General features: G+C 38.2%; 1 protein-coding gene across 1 annotated transcript; it reads right to left on the bottom strand.

Annotated features, from left to right (window-relative positions):
* Nucleotides 1-17690: 17690 nt before the first annotated feature.
* On the bottom strand, nucleotides 17691-18737 carry LOC131425865 (craniofacial development protein 2-like). Its single transcript, XM_058588118.1, has one exon. It carries the CDS (start codon nucleotides 18735-18737, stop codon nucleotides 17691-17693), a length of 1047 nt encoding a protein of 348 aa, XP_058444101.1.
* Between the last annotated feature and the right edge of the window lie 261 nt (nucleotides 18738-18998).

Raw genomic sequence — 18998 nt, 5'->3', positions numbered from 1 at the left:
TGAGCAAGAATTAGAAGAATATTTTTTATTCATCAGCTTTCCACGAAACCACTCACCGGTTAGCGTCGAAAAAGTTCAACAACCGTTACCACATGAGGAAATGACAAAAATTTCTTTCTGGCTTAAGCGATTTTCCGAGAAAACAAAACAGATCAAAACTTTCGTGCCAGCTTTTTCAAGCAATCGTCACCCTCTCGGCACCCCATATGGAAGCCATTTATTTTGACATTTCCTCTCGGCGTCCTACGCCATCGAATCCTACACACAACATTTTAGCGAAATTCCACCCTTCGAAAAGGATTAATGAAATTCGTGGGAGTATTCGTGAGAACCGTTTTTCGTCACGATTTTCCAAGAACCTTTATACTACACAGGTTTGATTAACTTTGAACTGTAAAAATGTGCAAGTTTTTGAAATTGGAGAAAATGGAAAAATGAAGCTACTTCACCGCTATATAATTTCTTGAAGTTTTCAATCAAACAAACATTATCAAGTAATAGATGTTTTTAGTAAAAAAAAACTAGCAAAGGCATCAATTCTCAAACATTGAAATTCAACCCACACACACACACACCGGACTTTCTTTACATGCATTTCACGTACAGTTCAAGTCGAACTGAAACCGGAAACTAGACGGGGATAAAGATAACAGTGCAACTTGAGAAAGCTTCTTGCTTTCTTCTTTTTATTCTTTAGTCTGGTGAATTAGACCGTGAGATGAATGCAAACAGCATTATGTGGTTACCATATTAAATGCAGATACGCGAGGCTGTAAGGTTTGTAATTGTAGAGATTTTCCAGCAATACCTCCGCGTGGGGATGTCCAAAGGAGGGTAGGAAGTATGAATTCTACCGCAAATGAGCACGCCCATTAAAATAATTACATTTTGAAACCACACACTCATAGAAGTTAGGGATGAAAAACTGCTAGTATTTTGACGCGAGTTGGCATGCAGTAACAAGCTGAAATGATTTTTAGTCAATAGTTTAGAGCAGATTTAATATTCTATATAAACTTGAGTCACATTTTATGTCTGGACACACTGTTTATTTTACTGCAGTGCTCCTAGTTGTGGGATCATAAATATTTTAACGGTTGTTTTGTTTTGAAATGTCAGTACTGAAAGTTTCTTTTTTCTTTTCAAAGAAGTCATACTCATACTTTGCTCAAACATTTCTGCGAGTGAGATTACGTTCTTTTTGAGCTAGTAAGCGACCAAAAAAGGATACTGATAAACAAACCTAGTGCACAAAAACCTTCTCAAATATATGTTTCTACTCAGTCATTGCAAAACTGAACTTAGTAATGGCGACTTTACTTCAAACCAACTAAAAATTAATAAATCGTTAAACACAATTGCGGCTTGATTTTCCGTAACAATCTGCTTCTGCTAGGAAAGGGCAAACTATCAATTCAACCTTCATGGGGTTTGTCACTGACGATGTCCAGCCGGTAGAGAATCAGGAATCAGAACAAATTGGCTCAAATGGCACGTTCCCCTTGATATTTGGAGATTTGTGCCTTGCCATCAATTTGTTTTTAACATCATTTTCCCGATATATAAGAGGGAAGGATTGAAAGGAAATGGTAAGGGTTGGATTAGGAGGATGGGAAAAATTGACGACACAAAAACACATAAAAGCAGAAGTAAATTCTGCACCCATAAGGGATGCTGAACAATCTGCTGAGGATCACATTTAGTGGAAGCAGAAGGAAATTCTGAACCTCTACGAGGTCCCGAACAGTCTGCTGTTAATAAAACCTCCAACCCCCGAGAGGATTTAGAGATCTTACAAAAGCGACACCATTCTGCACTCCCGGAAGAATGCAGAACGACTCGCAGTATGTACGAGCAGAAGTAAATTCGGTACCCCCCAGAGGATGCCAAACAATCTGCCAAACCCTATTTAAGGTGAATACAGAAGGGATTCATTCACTCCAGGAAGAACGATGAACCCTTCTGACTATAGCTCCTTACCACATTGGGTGAGAAACGAGAGAATATCCTTCAATTTTAGCTCCGCATACACAGACTCAACCATGTATGGAGAACCAAAAACCCGGATACGTAGCTGCGTCAATGCGGGACAGTTACATATCAGATGATATGAAGTACCACAATCGCATTCACACAAATCACACGAATAATACTCAGCACGTTGAATAGTAGCCATGTGATAATTGAGTTTGCAATGTCCAGTCAGAGCTCTGACCAGAACACATCAATGATACTTGGAGAAATGCAGTAGACACTTTGACATTTTCAGATCTAAATCTGGTAGAAATGCTTTTGTCTGAGCGCAAGTTTGCAAGCTGCGCCAGTAGCTGGCATGTTTGGATGCAGCCCAAGAACGTATCTTGTGCTTTATCCAACTAGTTGAAAGTGGTAAAGCTGGTTCAGGACCAACGAAATCATTCGTTGCACCAGCTCTAGCCAACTCATCAGCCCATTCATTTCCAGTAATACCAGAATGGCCGGGTACCCATAAGAAGTAAACAGCATTTGAAATGCTGAGGTCTTCAATTTGAGTTCGACATGCGATCACTAGATTCGACCGTGAGTCATTCGAACTGAGTGCTTTTAAGGCTGCCTGACTGTCGGAACAAAAATAAATACGTTTACCACAGATCCTCTGCTGAAGTGCCGATTGTACTCCACACAGAATTGCGTAGATTTCTGCTTGGAACACAGTACAGTATCTACCAAGTGAATGAGACTGCTCCAGCCTATTTCACGACAGTAGATACCAGCACCAGCACGACCATTCAACAGAGAACCGTCCGTAAAACAAACTATGTGTTCATCAAGTTGTCGTTCCAGACAACCAGACAATCATTCCTAACGAAGAGGATAGCTCACTTTGAATGTTTTAAAAGGAAAACTGCATGTGAGAGTTAGGTCACTAGGAGCGAGTAAATACTCATCCCACGGAACCATTTGAGACCACAAGCGAGTGTGACTGGTAGCATATTCTAATGGGTTACTGTTCCAAAGCCCTGTAACCCTAAGACGGTATGCACAAGATAATGCTTCTTGTTTTAGGAACACATGTAGTGGTTTAATGCACAGTAGCGCCTCTAGAGCAGCAGTAGGAGTTGTCGTGAATGCTCCTGTCATCGCCATTAGGACCATCCTTTGGAGATGATTTAGCTTTGACTGAACTGTCGCGACTTCTCCTTTCTGCCACCATACAAGACATCCATATGCTAAAATTGGTCTAACAATAGTTGTGTAGATCCAATGAATATATCTGGGTTTGAGTCCCCATGATTTTCCAAAAGCTCGTCTACATTGGCCGAAAGCCATGCAAGCTCTTTTAATTCTGAAGTCAATGTGAGCAGACCAATTCAGTTTTGAGTTAAGAATAACCCCGACGTATTTAACTTGATCGACCACAGTGACCCCTGAACCAAAGAACTGCAACGGACGAGCTCCTGTAATTATCCTACGATGAGTGAAAAGCACCATTGATGTTTTGCCCGGATTTACAGATAATCCAAACCTGACAACACCATTGTTCAACAGATCGCAGGGCTTGCTGCATTAAATCAAAGAGAGTGTTAATGCTTATACCGGTCATCAATATATGATAATCGTCGGCAAAACCATAAGTCGGAAATCCAAGGTTATTAAGTTTCCTTAACAAACTATCAGCGACTAGGTTCCATAAAAGTGGGGATAGTACTGCCGAAGCGATGATCAAAGAAGTTGATTGCTAAGCATTGCGTGTATCCAGTAAGGGAAAAACCCAAGATATTCCGTTCACGACTGCAATGTTTAACCTCCTGCAGCCATTCAGCCATCGGCACGGAAATACACCTTGACTTAGGAGTTCCTATTTTTGTGGCCTTTTACGACATGGAATAGGAAACCAGTGGATCAATTCTTGGTAAAAAATAATTCCGCCGGATGCCACACGGCTTACCTGTTTGGTGGACTTATACCACCGGTACAGGTGGACCGTAGCGTTATTCTTAGCAGTTGGGAAACCGCTACCGACACTACACGGCTATCTAGGCTGCTCAGAGAGGGAAGTTAACATTGATGGTCAACTTCCATGGATGGCCGAGCAGCCGGATAAATATTTTAACGGTTGTTTTGTTTTGAAATGTCAGTACTGAAAGTTTCTTTTTTCTTTTCAAAGAAGTCATACTCATACTTTGCTCAAACATTTCTGCGAGTGAGATTACGTTCTTTTTGAGCTAGTAAGCGACCAAAAAAGGATACTGATAAACAAACCTAGTGCACAAAAACCTTCTCCAATATATGTTTCTACTCAGTCATTGCAAAACTGAACTTAGTAATGGCGACTTTACTTCAAACCAACTAAAAATTAATAAATCGTTAAACACAATTGCGGCTTGATTTTCCGTAACAATCTGCTTCTGCTAGGAAAGGGCAAACTATCAATTCAACCTTCATGGGGTTTGTCACTGACGATGTCCAGCCGGTAGAGAAGGTGACAAGCGATTATAAAATACACTCTCCTACTCAGTGCTTGAGCGGAAAATAGATATAGAGTGAGAAGACTAGTGTTTGTTGTCTGGTGAACAGAGAAGATGGTTGGATGGGCGATACCAGTCATGAGGCGGCTAGAATGTAGACTATGTTCGATGTACGCAATATCATACCTAATCGTGTGTTAGAGCTGTGTCTATCACAAGCTTAGGGTGGCGAAATGGTAGCGCCTATGCACGAAATGCATAAGAACGCAGGTTGGATTCCTGTCTCTGAGCGTTACTTTTTCCAAAAAAATCATCTTTTCTGTGAGTTTCTTATTCATTTGACTTCTCCAATATATGTTTCTACTCAGTCATTCCAAAATCTAGATTCATAACTTTTAGTTCCAATAAATATGGGTTTAAAGGACATTGCTTTTAGTGTTACTAGGATATATACACAGTGTAAACTCCCAAGAAACAAATTGATCGTTTTGAAGATGTGCTTAAATGCAAAATTTATGCGATACAATGTTTGAAATGCATAAGAAAAATCCCTCGTATCTAATTTGCCGGATTTATAAAATAAAGTACCGAGATTTTTTTAGTTCGGTCTAGCACAGATATGAAAAAAAACATTTTCAATCCACCTAGTTACTTATATTTCCAAAAATATCACTAGAAGATTCTGTCAAGAAATTGTTTTTTCAATCTTCAATTAATTGAGAAACTTTCTTTAGATATGAACTAACAAAACCTTTTCAATGTGTAAACAGTTATGCCAAGTTTATAAGAAATTTTCTTTATTTCGCATCGTCGCACTAAATGATTATAAACACACTTTACCCTATAGATCTGGAACCGGAAGTCGGACCAGGATGAAACTAAGCAGCAACCTATGATACTGTAGGAACTTTTATTTGAACCTCTTTGTGAAAATCGATTAAATCATCTCTGAGAAAATTTAATGAGTCTCGTTTTAGAGTTTTTGACCACTATTTCCGGTACTTCTGGGAATTATATATTTACTAGCTAACAATGTTCACCAACTAGAATTTAGCAGTAAGTTTTATACAAATGTGCACCTCGTTTCGCCATTGCTTGTGAAAAAATTCTCATGAAATAGAACATTTTCACTCGCACTGTAATACCGACACCGGACTGTAATACCGACACCGGACGTCGGGTCTGGATCATTTTTTCGAGGACTTTTTGAAGAATTTCAAGACCTTTTATTTGCTTCTTAGTTTGTAAAAATCGGTTAAGAAAGTTCCAAGAAAATTGAGTGTGCATTTTTTAATAAATTTGCACATATTTCCTTGTAATTCCGGAACGGGAAGTCGGATCCAAATGAAATTAAGGAAAATTGTATGAGGCCATAAGAATTTTCATTTGAATCTAAGTTAGTGAAAATTTCTAAGAAATGTGTGTAATTTTTTTCCTTTTTTTGTGCATATAATTCCGGAACCGGAAGCTGGATCCAAAGGAAACTTAGGAACTTTGTATGCGACCTTAAGACCTTTCATTTGAATCTAAGTTTGTGAAAATTAGTTCCGCCATCTCTGAGAAAATTGAGTGACATTTGTCAAACACACACACACACACACATTTTGTTATCTCGATGAACTGAGTCGAATGGTATTCGACACCCTGCCCTTTGGACCTCGGTTGTAAAGTCGGTTTTCAAAGCGATTGCATAGCCTTTCTATATGATAAAGGCAAAAAACATCAAAAATACTCTCACATAAATAAAATTTTCTGAAGATGGCATCGATCATTCTAAGCAACTTTGCTGAAGATACTGTACCTCTAACACCACGTTTTTAACGTGTTATCAATAGGGAGTGTAAAATTGAGCTTTTGAACCACTGTGCATCCCAGAGATTTGATTAGCATTTTGGAATTTCTTAAACGCTGCTTCCAAAACCGAAAACCAGCGATTAATTTATTAGTATAGCGTTTTTGTGCACTAAGTTTTCTCGTAGATGACAGTACCGATTTTCTCCAACTTAAATTCATATGGAAGATTGTTTGCTCCTATACGAAATTCCTTAATTCTATCCGGATTCGACTTCCGGCTCCGGAGTAATGGAGTAATGCACTACCTTTTCTTGGAGATTACTGAATCTATTTTCAAAAATTTTGATTCAATAGAAAGGTATTCGAGTCCCATAAAAATCCTGGAATTTACTCGTAAGAATTTTTATTTCATACCACTCATTCACTTCCCTCAGGGATAACTGCACCGATTCTCACAAATTCTTAGGTTCAAATAAAAGGTCTTATGATCCCATACAAAACTCCTGAATTTCATCCGGATCTGACTTCGGGTTCCGGAATTACACGATGAAGAGTGTTCAAATCAGTCACGTACCAAGAGGGGGAGCCGAGGGGCCCTGCCCCCTCCCGAAATCAGAAACAGAAACGAAAAAAAGTTTGAGAAATATGTATTAACACCGAGAATTAGGTACAAAAGTATCATTATATTTTTTATCTGAGGACCCGTCCCGAAACAAAATTCTTGGTGGTTGGGGGCTGGGTCTGGTTGAAACTTTCAAATTGTTATATAAAGCAGAAATGCAAAATGCAGAAAATACTTTGAAAACTGGGCTCAAATCAATCCCAATCGATAGGCCTTACAGGTTGACGGCTAAGAGCACCGACTTCGGTCTCTGACTTACGGTTCCGGAAGCACCAGAAATTCTGGTCATATACTTCAAAATAAAATGGCTGATTTTCACAGACTTAGATTCAAATGAAAGATCTTATAATTCCATACTTAACTCCGAAATTTGCCACCCGAACAGTTTTTGTAAGAATGCTACAATAATATTCATGATAGTATGAGTAATATGAGAAAGGCATCATTACACCGCAAGGTGGATTAAAACCAAGTTTTTTTTCACTCATCACCCTGAAATTCCGCAACCAGAAGTCAAATCCAAAAGAAATTCAAAAGTGCACGGATAAAAATCTATTGCTGGTACTATGATTTTGTAGTCATGAAATCATAAACAATGTCTTCTTATGAATTTTCATGAGCAAAATGATTGATTTCATTAAAATTTTCATGGAAGATGCATTGTTCATGATATCAATCATTTTGCTCATGAAATCATGACCATAAAGCATTTCATTATTCAAGATAGACAATATTCATGATTTCATGATTTTTAATCATGGTACCGGAAATGGATTTTATCCGTGTGTTTTTATGAGATTGTATGACATATTGGATTAAATGAATCGAACAACTGTTCGTACAGTTTGTGGAAATGATTGGTTGTTGTGGTTTCTGTAATCCTACCGAAAAACAATTTAACGGCGCCCCAACGCCTTACTTTGAAAATAGTTCAATCCGTTGGACGAATCTAGCTGTCAAAAACCGTACCGGAAAAAACAGTGCCATTATTTTAATTCTTCTAATACATATCTCTCTGTATTTGCGAGAATGAAAGTTAGATCCAAATGACATTAAACTGAGACAATATAATCTTCTTATATCGAACTATGTGTTAGTAGATACTTCGATATGCATTACGACCTGGATTGTATCCAGATTAAACTAGGGGTGCTGCATGTCCCTTCTTTTACTCAGCTTGATGAAACTTTGAAGTGAATACCTCGTACTTTGATGAGTTTTTCCATGCCTGATTTGCAAGAATATTGACATTCAATGTCGAAACGAAATAATTTTTCAAACTCGTCTGAAATAATACTCGTCCAGTATTATCGTTTATTCGAATACTAGCTGAATTATCCGGTGTTGTTCAGAAATGTTACGTAAAGAGAAGCCCGGTAAAAGATTCTAGTAGTTGTCCTGTCCAAAACATACTCACATTCTTTTTTTCGTATGTCAAACCTAAAATTCTCTCGATATTTCACTCGTCAGCACGCTATTGATGGCAGAAGCAATTGACATTATCTTCGATTCTCGCTTTATTTAGCCTTTTCGCTTGAGTTATTGCGTAGATCTATGCAACTTTTCCAAGAAGTTACTTACAAGACTGCCGGATGCATCGTGTAAACTTTAAATTTCCTAGGGAAACGACAACCCCCATTTATCTCAGCTCCAGTAGTCATTTCATATAGGAAAACCATTAACTAGAGAGAGATCTGCTCTCTATTTTATAGATTGGCTACAAGGAAACAGTAGTCTCATAAATACGTTTATTTCATAGGCAATATACATAAGTTTTTCTTCGCCATGGCATCTACAATATATAGTACTTTAAACCTAATACATTTCGAATATCATATTAGTATGTTGGTATTCATTAGTTAATCTAAACACTGTTTTTATCAAGCAAGTTGCTATTTTAAATTACATTAAATAAAATCCATTTATATTTTACATGATCTTATAACTATTTCCGGTTTGTTTGTATCAGTTCATCACTGTTATTCAATATCATATAGTTGGCTATTAGTTGAACTCATGGAAGAGAAAACATAAAATAAAATTAAAATTGGAACTCCAATGGATTTAATGAAATGATAAAGAAGTTTCATGTATCTAAGGTCACGACAAGCAAGAATGTCACGAACTGGGACATTGGATAGTCTACCTTGAGTACGCAAGGAATTTATTAGTTGAGATCTGACATCACGATACTCCACGCATGTCCAATGTGCATCTAACGTGTATTGATTGAAATGACATCTGGACATCACACGAATGAAGTCCCTACTCACATCCAGTCCCCTGAACCATGCCTTAGTCGATATTTTAGGAATAATTGAGTGCATCCACCGACCCAGATCATCTTTATCCCAAGAAGTTTGCCAGCTCGCAAGTGTTCTTTGGCGAGACGCGCTGTAGAATTCGTTGAAAGCAATCGGTCTCTCATAAATTTCACCCTCAATAGCACCACCTTTGGCTAAAATATCGGCTCTTTCATTGCCTGGAATGGAGCAATGAAGGGAACAGTAGTGTTGAACAATTTTCGAGCTATCTTTCTGTGGCATTACTTTTTAGAGCCGAAGCAAGGATAATGTATCCGTTTTTATCACAATTCGTTGATTAAAAGTCGAATAATCGGCTAAATAATCTGGCGACTCTACTAATAAGTTGACTATTGGTACAAAAGCCCTATATGTTTGACATTTGTTACTGACAATTCGGAGGGTAAACTTAAATTTTCAATTACTATAAATTTATGGTAAACTCAAAGACTCTTAAGAAGAATTAAACAGATCATATTTTATTAAATTCCATGTATGCTATTATAACGTAAATTCGTCAAGTTAGATTTATTTTTGATCAATACCCAACAATAACATCAATATTTATATTGATTAAAGAAGGTTGCCGATTCGGGTCCTTATTCATGAATTCTGTTTATTTTCACTGTTTCAATCATTTTCCCTAACCTGTTTTTCTCTGGGTTACGATAAGAAGTGGATGCCTCGTTGTTCTGAAATGTCAGCGTCTGAAACTCTATTAGAACTGAGCTGAAGCAAGCTCACTAGTTTCGCTCATATCACATATGTAATTATAAAAGGTGATTTTTTAAGAGCTTGAGAACTTTTTTAAACAATAAAACGCATAAAATTTGCAAAATCTCATCGGTTCTTTATTTTAAACGTTAGATTGGTACATGACATTTACTTTTTGAAGATAATTTCATTTAAATGTTGACCGCGGCTGCGTCTTAGGTGGTCCATTCGGAAAGTCCAATTTTGGGCAACTTTTTCGAGCATTTCGGCCGGAATAGCCCGAATTTCTTCGGAAATGTTGTCTTCCAAAGCTGGAATAGTTACTGGCTTATTTCTGTAGACTTTAGACTTGACGTAGCCCCACAAAAAATAGTCTAAAGGCGTCAAATCGCATGATCTTGGTGGCCAACTTACCGGTCCATTTCTTGAGATGAATTGTTCTCCGAAGTTTTCCCTCAAAATGGCCATAGAATCGCGAGCTGTGTGGCATGTAGCGCCATCTTGTTGAAACCACATGTCAACCAAGTTCAGTTCTTCCATTTTTGGCAACAAAAAGTTTGTTAGCATCGAACGATAGCGATCGCCATTCACTGTAACGTTGCGTCCAACAGCATCTTTGAAAAAATACGGTCCAATGATTCCACCAGCGTACAAACCACACCAAACAGTGCATTTTTCGGGATGCATGGGCAGTTCTTGAACGGCTTCTGGTTGCTCTTCACTCCAAATGCGGCAATTTTGCTTATTTACGTAGCCATTCAACCAGAAATGAGCCTCATCGCTGAACAAAATTTGTCGATAAAAAAGCGGATTTTCCGAATGGACCACCTAAGACGCAGCCGCGGTCAACATTTAAATGAAATTATCTTCAAAAAGTAAATGTCATGTACCAATCTAACGTTTAAAATAAAGAACCGATGAGATTTTGCAAATTTTATGCGTTTTATTGTTTAAAAAAGTTCTCAAGCTCTTAAAAAATCACCCTTTACTACCTAAGCTCCAGCATCAAACAGAGCAAGCACAATATATTTCAACTACTGCTCGCTGATTGCTATTGACTTTAGCGTCGCTCTTAGAGTCCGTGTTTGTCGAATTTGCTTTCATCATTGGTTCAAAAACCGTGGCGCACCTTCCAAGTATTCAAATAAAGCAAAATAAATCTGCAGAAAAACAACCATCGAGTGACAAGTACACATATTTCCTTTCATCGAGATCGAGCAAAGCAACCGTCAATCGTCGTTCACTTCTGCTACGGTGAATGAGGCGGTGTAGTTTCATGTACACTCCGACGAGGGCGCTCCGAAATCGACAGATTTTTCACAACAACGGCTACGGCATTGCTTGCTATAGCGCGTCGTTAGATTGCCTCTCTGGTATTCGCCGACCAGAAAGAAAACTGATTGAAAGGAAAGCAAACAACCCAACTCCATAGAAATGGAAGGAAAAACGAGTGAACAAACACATAAATCAATCTCGTTCAATTATTCCGGACATTATTGCCGAGCAGAGGAACGAAAGTTCGAGATTAAAGTCAAACTAAGCAGCTTCCAGAAATACGGATTTGCATTTTTTTTTCCTCTCTCCACCTCTCTCTCTCTGAGTTATACTTAGGTACCACAACAATAACCAAAGAAATCGTATGGGAATCAAGCTAATCAAATTTGGATTGTGTTCAATTGGGAATAAATACATCGATGTTATTTCATCGTCGAAATGAGGATCTCTTTCAGCTCGTGAAACCGTCGAAAAAGATGCCGGTGAACGGTGGAATTTATTTGAGGCAATTTGTGGAAAATTGTAGAGTTTAATGAACACGACTCAACCCGTACCCAAACATGAGGAAAGTACAATACCAATAATGATTTGCTAGGTATCCGGGGAAAATGAGAAATAATTTGCTGCTGTGATGTTTCCGATAATTGTCAGCATTAGGGTGGGACAAAATTTTGATTTCAGCTCCACCAAACTTTTCGTGTACCTTTTACCTCCATTGTATGAGATTTAGTATGGGGAAATTGATGTTTTACAAAAAAAAACTCAACTGGAAATCAACCTATAAACTCTAAAAATCAGTGCATCGTTTCAGTGTCATTTTCGTAGGAAATTTAACGAGGAAGAAAACCTTCAAAAACTGTAAAACAATCCGACATTTGTAGAAAAAAAGATTTTAAAGGAAAACCGAATATACTGAGGTCTTTTTTATGCGGTTTTTTTTCGCGACTTTTTTTATGCGAATTTTCAGAGTTATGCGGTTTTTTTTATGCGAAGTTTCAGAGTTATGCGGTTTTTTTTATGCGAATTTTCAGAGTTATGCGGTTTACCCTTCTGCGGTCTTTTTTTATGCGAAGTTTCAGAGTTATGTGGTTTTTTTTATGCGAAATTTCAGAGTTATGCGGTTTTTTATGCGGTACGTAAATTCGCATAAAAAAGACTTAAGTGTAATGGCTTATTCCTTAATATATCTGGCACCACTGCTGCTAGTGGTCGTAATATGATTTGTCTTTCTTTTATTATGTTATGACAATTGATTTGAGTTGTTTGATGACGTCACTATATTTACTCAGCTTAGTATGAAGATTCTTTTTAAGTGACAAACCATGCAAAAAAACTCACTGTAAAGAAACAAAAAAAATATGTAAATTATTTTTTGTTTGCATATTCTAAACTAGATGAGACAGAGAGTTTACGACTTCGGCAAAGTTATTGGATTTGAGTTTATCTAAAAGCATTTTTGAAAAGCCGAAAAACATTTCTTCAAATTAAAAAGTTAGGCTTTTGGTGTCTTTACAGCGAGTTTTGGAACATGGCTTGTCACTTAAAACAATTCAGATCATATTCATATTACGACCTCTAGCAGCAGTGGTGCCAGATATATTAAGGAATAAGCCATTATTCGGACCTTGTATCGGCTTTTGCTTTATTTACTTTTTCTACAAATGGCGGATTGTTTTACAGTTCTCGAAGGTTTTCTTCCTCGTTGAATTTTCTACGTAAATAACATATGCACTGATTTCTACAGTGTATAGATTGCGCTCCAGCTGCCTTTTTTTGTAAAAGGAACATTTCCCCATACTAAATCCTAAATACAAACTTTAGATAGATTTAGGCGCGAAAATATAGTTTCACCAGTCGACGAGCTAAAAGGGTGCACCCGGTTTTTCATATAAAAACTGCCCCCAAACAGAAACAAAATGATATACGCTGTTTGAAAGGGTTTTTGTTGGAGATGATTTTCCCAAAATTTGAACCCTTTAACTGCCATATTGGTGGAGTTAGGACGGTTCTTCTGATTTTCAATTTATTTAAATTTTTCAAAAACCTCTTTAGCAAAATAATTCATTTTTTTCAGAATTTTTCAAAATGTATTTCATGTGAAAAATTTTTTCAAAATTTTCGAATTTTTTTTAAGCACACTTACAATTTTGGTACCACTCTAGATTTTACATCAAAAATAAATCATTTATGAATACATTAAGCTGTTTATTTTTTTATTTTAAAAAATGTGGACGTTAAATAAATCATTCGTTAAACCATGCGCCCTCATCAAATTGTCATCATCCGATGGAGACGCATGGTATTTAGTTCTAAAATCATATATCACATGCCCTTGGAACTAAATACCATGCGTTTCCATCTACAACTTGAATTTTCATAAGAAAGGACCAGTGAGAGAACCATGAATCAAAACTGATGAATTGACAAATATTTAGGTTTTATTATACGGTTTAATGTTTTTATTTATGAACTGACAAGTCATTTGACATTTATTTTACATTTATTGTGTTCAAATCAAATAATAACTATATTTAGTATAATTCTAAAGGACAATAATCAGGATAACAGACGGCAAACATTTGAAAATGGTTCTTGAATGTGATTCGGAAGGCTCAAGAAAAAAAGAAACATAGCGAGCAAGGTGGATCGATCAGATGGAGGCAAAGAGTGGTCATAGTCTGAGCTGTAAGGAAACGACTTCTAGATACATAATAAACGGGCTTGAGCTGATACGTGAGAAAAGTACTTCACGAAACACCAGAAAAAGACCTCTAAGTGCAAGCAAATTCGATGAACTAAATTTGCGAAAGCGTTTGAAATTCAATTTTTATACATAGCTCAGTTACTCATTCATTCTTAGTTAATACATATTTCGATTAAAGCAATAAAACAATACGGTTTTTTCGAAACTGTTTAATAAGGGGTCCTCTTCAGGAAATAGCACAAAACTAAGAATAATAAGTTTAAAAGAACATGTTGTTTGTATATAAAATCGACGATGCGAATTAATACGTTCATTTTGGGTCTTCGGGACTTGCAGCAGGCGCTTCGACTTGATTTCTATCTGGTTTATAGTATTTCTCAGGACTGTTAATAGCTAACCTCGAAACCTTCAGACTATCCCGCAAGATGTTGAAGTTAGGAACGAATTACAACCGTTCGCTGGCACACATGTTCACTAATACATTTCCTACATCAGTGCTTGGTAAATCGACCCAGACGTGTGGGCATGTGTAAATAACATAAGGAAGAAAATTCTTTTATCATTATCAATTACGTCAATACTCAAGCCGTGAGCTCAAGTTGTAGGTGGAAACGCATGGTATTTAGTTCTAAGGGTATGTGATATACATATGATTTTAGAACTAAATACCATGCGTCTCCATCGGATGATGACAATTTGATGGAGACGCGTGGTTTTCCGAATGATTTATTTTTTTAAAGTCTGATATTTTTTAAAAAATTCGAAAAAAAATACAGCGTAATGTACTCATAAATGATTTATTTTTGATATATAATCTAGAGTGGTATCAAAATTGTAAGTGCGATTAAAAAAAAATCAAAAATTTTTTTTCACATGAAATACATTTTGAATAATCCCGAAAAAAACAGAAAGGTTTCCCATAATTCCTTAAATATTCCTGATTTTTTTTCAATTATTTTGCTAAAGAGGTTTTTGAAAAACTTGAATAAAATGAAAATCAGAAGAACCACCCTAACTCCACCAATATGGCAGTTAAAGGGTTAAAACTTTGGGAAAATCATCTCCAACATAAACTTTTTCAAACAGAGTATATCATTTGTTTCTATTTGAGGTCAATTTTTATATGAAACACCCCTTTGCACAGTTCTTATGGGACCCAAAGGAACACGGAAAGTTTGGTAGAGCGAGAAAATAAGCCTTGCCCCATTCTTGATCATGCACTGCCAAGCGTGAACGTGGGCATTTCCCTACGAATGTAAAAAGTTTAAAGTAAATTTTATAGTATACTCTTTTCAAGAGCAATTTCATTTGAACTCGAACGTGGATTTCTCTTGTATTTCTTTTGCATAAGCATTCCTCATAACAAAAAGGGATAATTTGAGTCCTCAGTTCACAATTTTGACACTAGCCTAACTTTTGAGAAGGGCCTAGGTAAACATTCTTCGGAGCTTTTCAAAAACATATATCTCATAAACAGTTAGTCCGACTGATTTGGTGTCTTCGGCAATGATTTAGGTAACTAATGGAGCTATATGTAGAAAGTGTACTTTTCAAAGAAAAAATTGTATTTTTATTCTATTTCAAAAATTTTCCATTCAACGAATTCGGTGGATAGATGGTAATCGTTGAACCATTTGAGGTAGTCATCGATATTTCACTAAACAAACACAAGTAATCACTTTCAATCAATTCACTTTCTTAAGTCATAAGAATGTTTCTTTCAGATCTAAGATTTGTCTCTATGCAGATCTCTGGGTGTAGAATCCCTAGACAACACCAAGCAACTCTTAATCCACTTCACGAACCAGCTCATGTCTGGTTGAGAATTACTTAAACATGTACTGGATGTTTTAATTAATGATGTTACCGCAGGATGGAATAAAAAGTGTTGTCAGTATCGTCGGAACTAGTGTAGTTTGAAATGTTAAATATTGTGATTTTTACTGCCGGTTCTCAAAGACTAGATAGAGATGGTCGTGTCTAGGGTATTTGTACCCGAAACCCGACGGGTTTGTGTACAGATAAAAATATGTTAGTTTGGGTCGGGTACGAGTGCCGATTATTTTAATTTTCAACGGGTTCGGGTTGGGTTTGGGTTAATAAATTTGATCGAGTTTCGGTTTTTTATGGATTTCGGAGTTTATTTTTTTGGGTTCGGATCAGGTATGGAAAATCTTTTTTTATTGTTTTTATCGGGTGCGGGTCGGGGTTGAAAGAAATAATTATCTCGGGTTCGGGTCGAGTACGGGTAGAAGTTTTTTACCCTTTGATTTGCTCTGACAGGGTACCTCGTTTCCCGCTTTTGACGAACTAATGTCAGTCACCAGTTCAGCTCAGCTTCTCGCGCTCACTCTGTCTGCAGCCAAAGACTGCGATGCGACAAGATAGCGATAAAATGCCGTAAAGATAGCTAAACTGTCATTCGCATCGATTCAACCACTTCGAGACCGCTAGACAGAGTTTTTTTTAAATGCACCGTACGCATTGGTACGGAAGAAGAAAGCACCACCGCCTTCACGAACGATGCACAAAGCGTGCTTTGACCGATTTCGCACACGTTACGAAGAAAACGAAAACCTTCACCGTTTTGAAAACACAACCGAGTCCTTCGGTACTGAGCACTTGTGAGCACGTGTTTCCAATCGTGTTGAAGAAATGTTTGGTGTTTGATTGAACACGGTGCTACGGTTGAGTAAAATAATAGCTACTTTACGGAAATATGGTAAAAAGAAAGAATTTGAATGGATTTAAATTTAATTGAAAAGGCATGCATCGATATCTCATCGATATTCGAGATGTATACGTAATTTCAACAGTCGATTGTGTAGTCAATAAAAATAGTAAATAATATAAACATACCTGATGTGATCACAAAATTTTATATTTTATATATTATAACAAAAATAAAAACCCAATCACAAAGCATGCTTTTCACTATTCTGTTTAAAAAATATTATTCCATATTTAACTTGAATTTCATATACAGCAGTAACAGGAGCACAGGTTTTCGTTTGAGGTCTAACCATCATGTAATATATAGATAAGTACGATATTTTCAAAGCAGATTTTAAAACTATTTGAACTTGTAGGCTTGGGTATTTGATGAAATATTGATAAGAAAGGTATCATCACACCACTAGGTGCATTAAAGCAGGAATTGCAGTTTACTTACTAATGCATACTGTGCACCGGCAGTGGTGCAAAGGGCCAACGAGAAAGATTTCCATCCTGGGCGATTGTTTGCCTTCGTCTTGACCCAGGTCGAATTCTGATCGACTCGTTTAATTGACTTGTTCAGGCTCCGCCGCCATGAGCCCCTAGGTCTCACTCACTCCAGCGACTACCCGAATAGGGTCAGACAAGGCTCCATTATGCAGTACTCTACACGTGAAAGCCTCATACTGCGCTTCGATGAGGTTGACGATTTTATCTGAGACTCCCTTGCGCCTTAGAGCGCCCCACAGGTTTTTGTGATTGAGTCGATCGAAGGCTTTTTCGTAGTCAATGAAGACCAATTAAAGGTACTCTTGGAATTCATTGACCTGCTCCAGAATAATACGTACCGTGACAATATGGTCCACACAGGATCTTCCGGCACGTAATCCTGCCTGCTGCCGTCGGAGAGTCACTTCGATCTTCTCCTGTATTCGGTTGAGGATAACTTTACACAGAACTTTGAGAACAATACACAGTAACATGATACCACTCCAGTTGAGTCCCCCTTCTTCGGGATATTTACTAAGACGCTCTGCATCCAGTCGACCGGTAATGTCGCGGTGTCCCAGATATTCTGAAATAGTTGATGCAACATTTGAGCAGATAGCGTGGGGTCAGCTTTGAGCATCTTCGCTGATATGCGCGACCCCAGGAGCCTTGTTGGATTTCATGCTTTGGATGGCGGCTTCTCTGGTTCTCGCTCGCTCTATCGCGGCTTTTGCGTCTCTCCGTTCCTCGATTTTCCGCCAGGTATCATCCGTGATCCACTCCTTCCGCCGGGCACGCAGCTCACCCAGGTTGTTTTGGCAGAGAGACCTGGCATTCTTGAACGCCGTCCACTGTTCCTCTACGCTGCCACCTTCAGGAATACCCGCAGCTCTGGTCTCCGGTTCTTCCACGAATGACCTCTTAACTGCTGGGTCTTCTAATCGGCGTGTTTTGAATCGTCGCCCGAGCCTCTCCTCCTGTCGCATGACCCGCGCAATACGTAGGCGAATCTCTCCGATGAGAAGGTGGTGGTCAGACGCGATGTTGACACTGCGTTTATTCCGGACGTCAAGAAGGCTCCTTCTCCATTTCCGGCTGATGCAGATGTGGCTGATTTGATTTTCAGTATGTCCATCGCGGGAAACCCTCGTGACTTTATGCGCTGAGCGATGGGGGAAGAGCGAGCCCCCGATCACCTTGTCGTTAGTGCCACAAAACTCTGCAAACAGTTCACCGTTGTCGCTCATATCTCCAAGACTACAGCGCCCCATGACACGCTCATAGTCTACGTTGTCGGAGCCGATCTTCGCATTGAAGTCGCCGGTGTAGATCTTGATATCACCCTTTAGAACTTTATCCACGACGGCATCTAGCTGACTGTAAAAATTCTCCTTGTCTTGTAGCTCGGCAGCATCGGTTGGCGCATAACATTGGATTATGGGTAGGTTGCGGATCCGCGTTCTAAATCTGGCAACGATTATCCTCTCACTGATAGGTTCCCATTTGATGAGCGCCGCATTCGCTTGGGCGCTAAGTGGGAAACCAACTCCACGGTGACGGGGAGCTTTTTCACCTCGTATACCAGAATACAGTAGTACCTGTCCCGACGGTAGCTTGTGTTCTCCAAAGTTTGGCCAACGGACTTCACTTAGTCCCAGGATTTCGAGCTTCATGCGTCGAGCCCCACTGGCAAGTTATGCCAATTTACCCTGTTGGGCTAGCGTTAGTACATTCCATGTTGCAATTCTTGTCCGTTGTTTTTCGCTAAAAGTCGTTGCCGTTAAATCAGTTCGTAATCTTTCTCTATTGGTTTCTGTAACAGTTCTTGATTTTCGGAGACAGTGGTTAGCCTAAGGTCCCCTATCCTTGGGATGAGGCTACCATCTTAGATATAGTTTCCGAGGAATATAATTTCTTATTCAGCCGCTGGATAC

This window comes from Malaya genurostris, chromosome 1, assembly GCF_030247185.1.
Source record: "Malaya genurostris strain Urasoe2022 chromosome 1, Malgen_1.1, whole genome shotgun sequence".
NCBI lineage: Eukaryota > Metazoa > Arthropoda > Insecta > Diptera > Culicidae > Malaya > Malaya genurostris.
Note: the sequence above shows the minus strand (reverse complement) of the source record. Positions and strands in the feature narration are given on the sequence as shown.

Coding starts and splice junctions, on each gene's coding strand:
- LOC131425865 (XM_058588118.1), bottom strand. CDS start 18,737: ATGAAGCTCGAAATCCTGGGACTAAGTGAAGTCCGTTGGCCAAACTTT.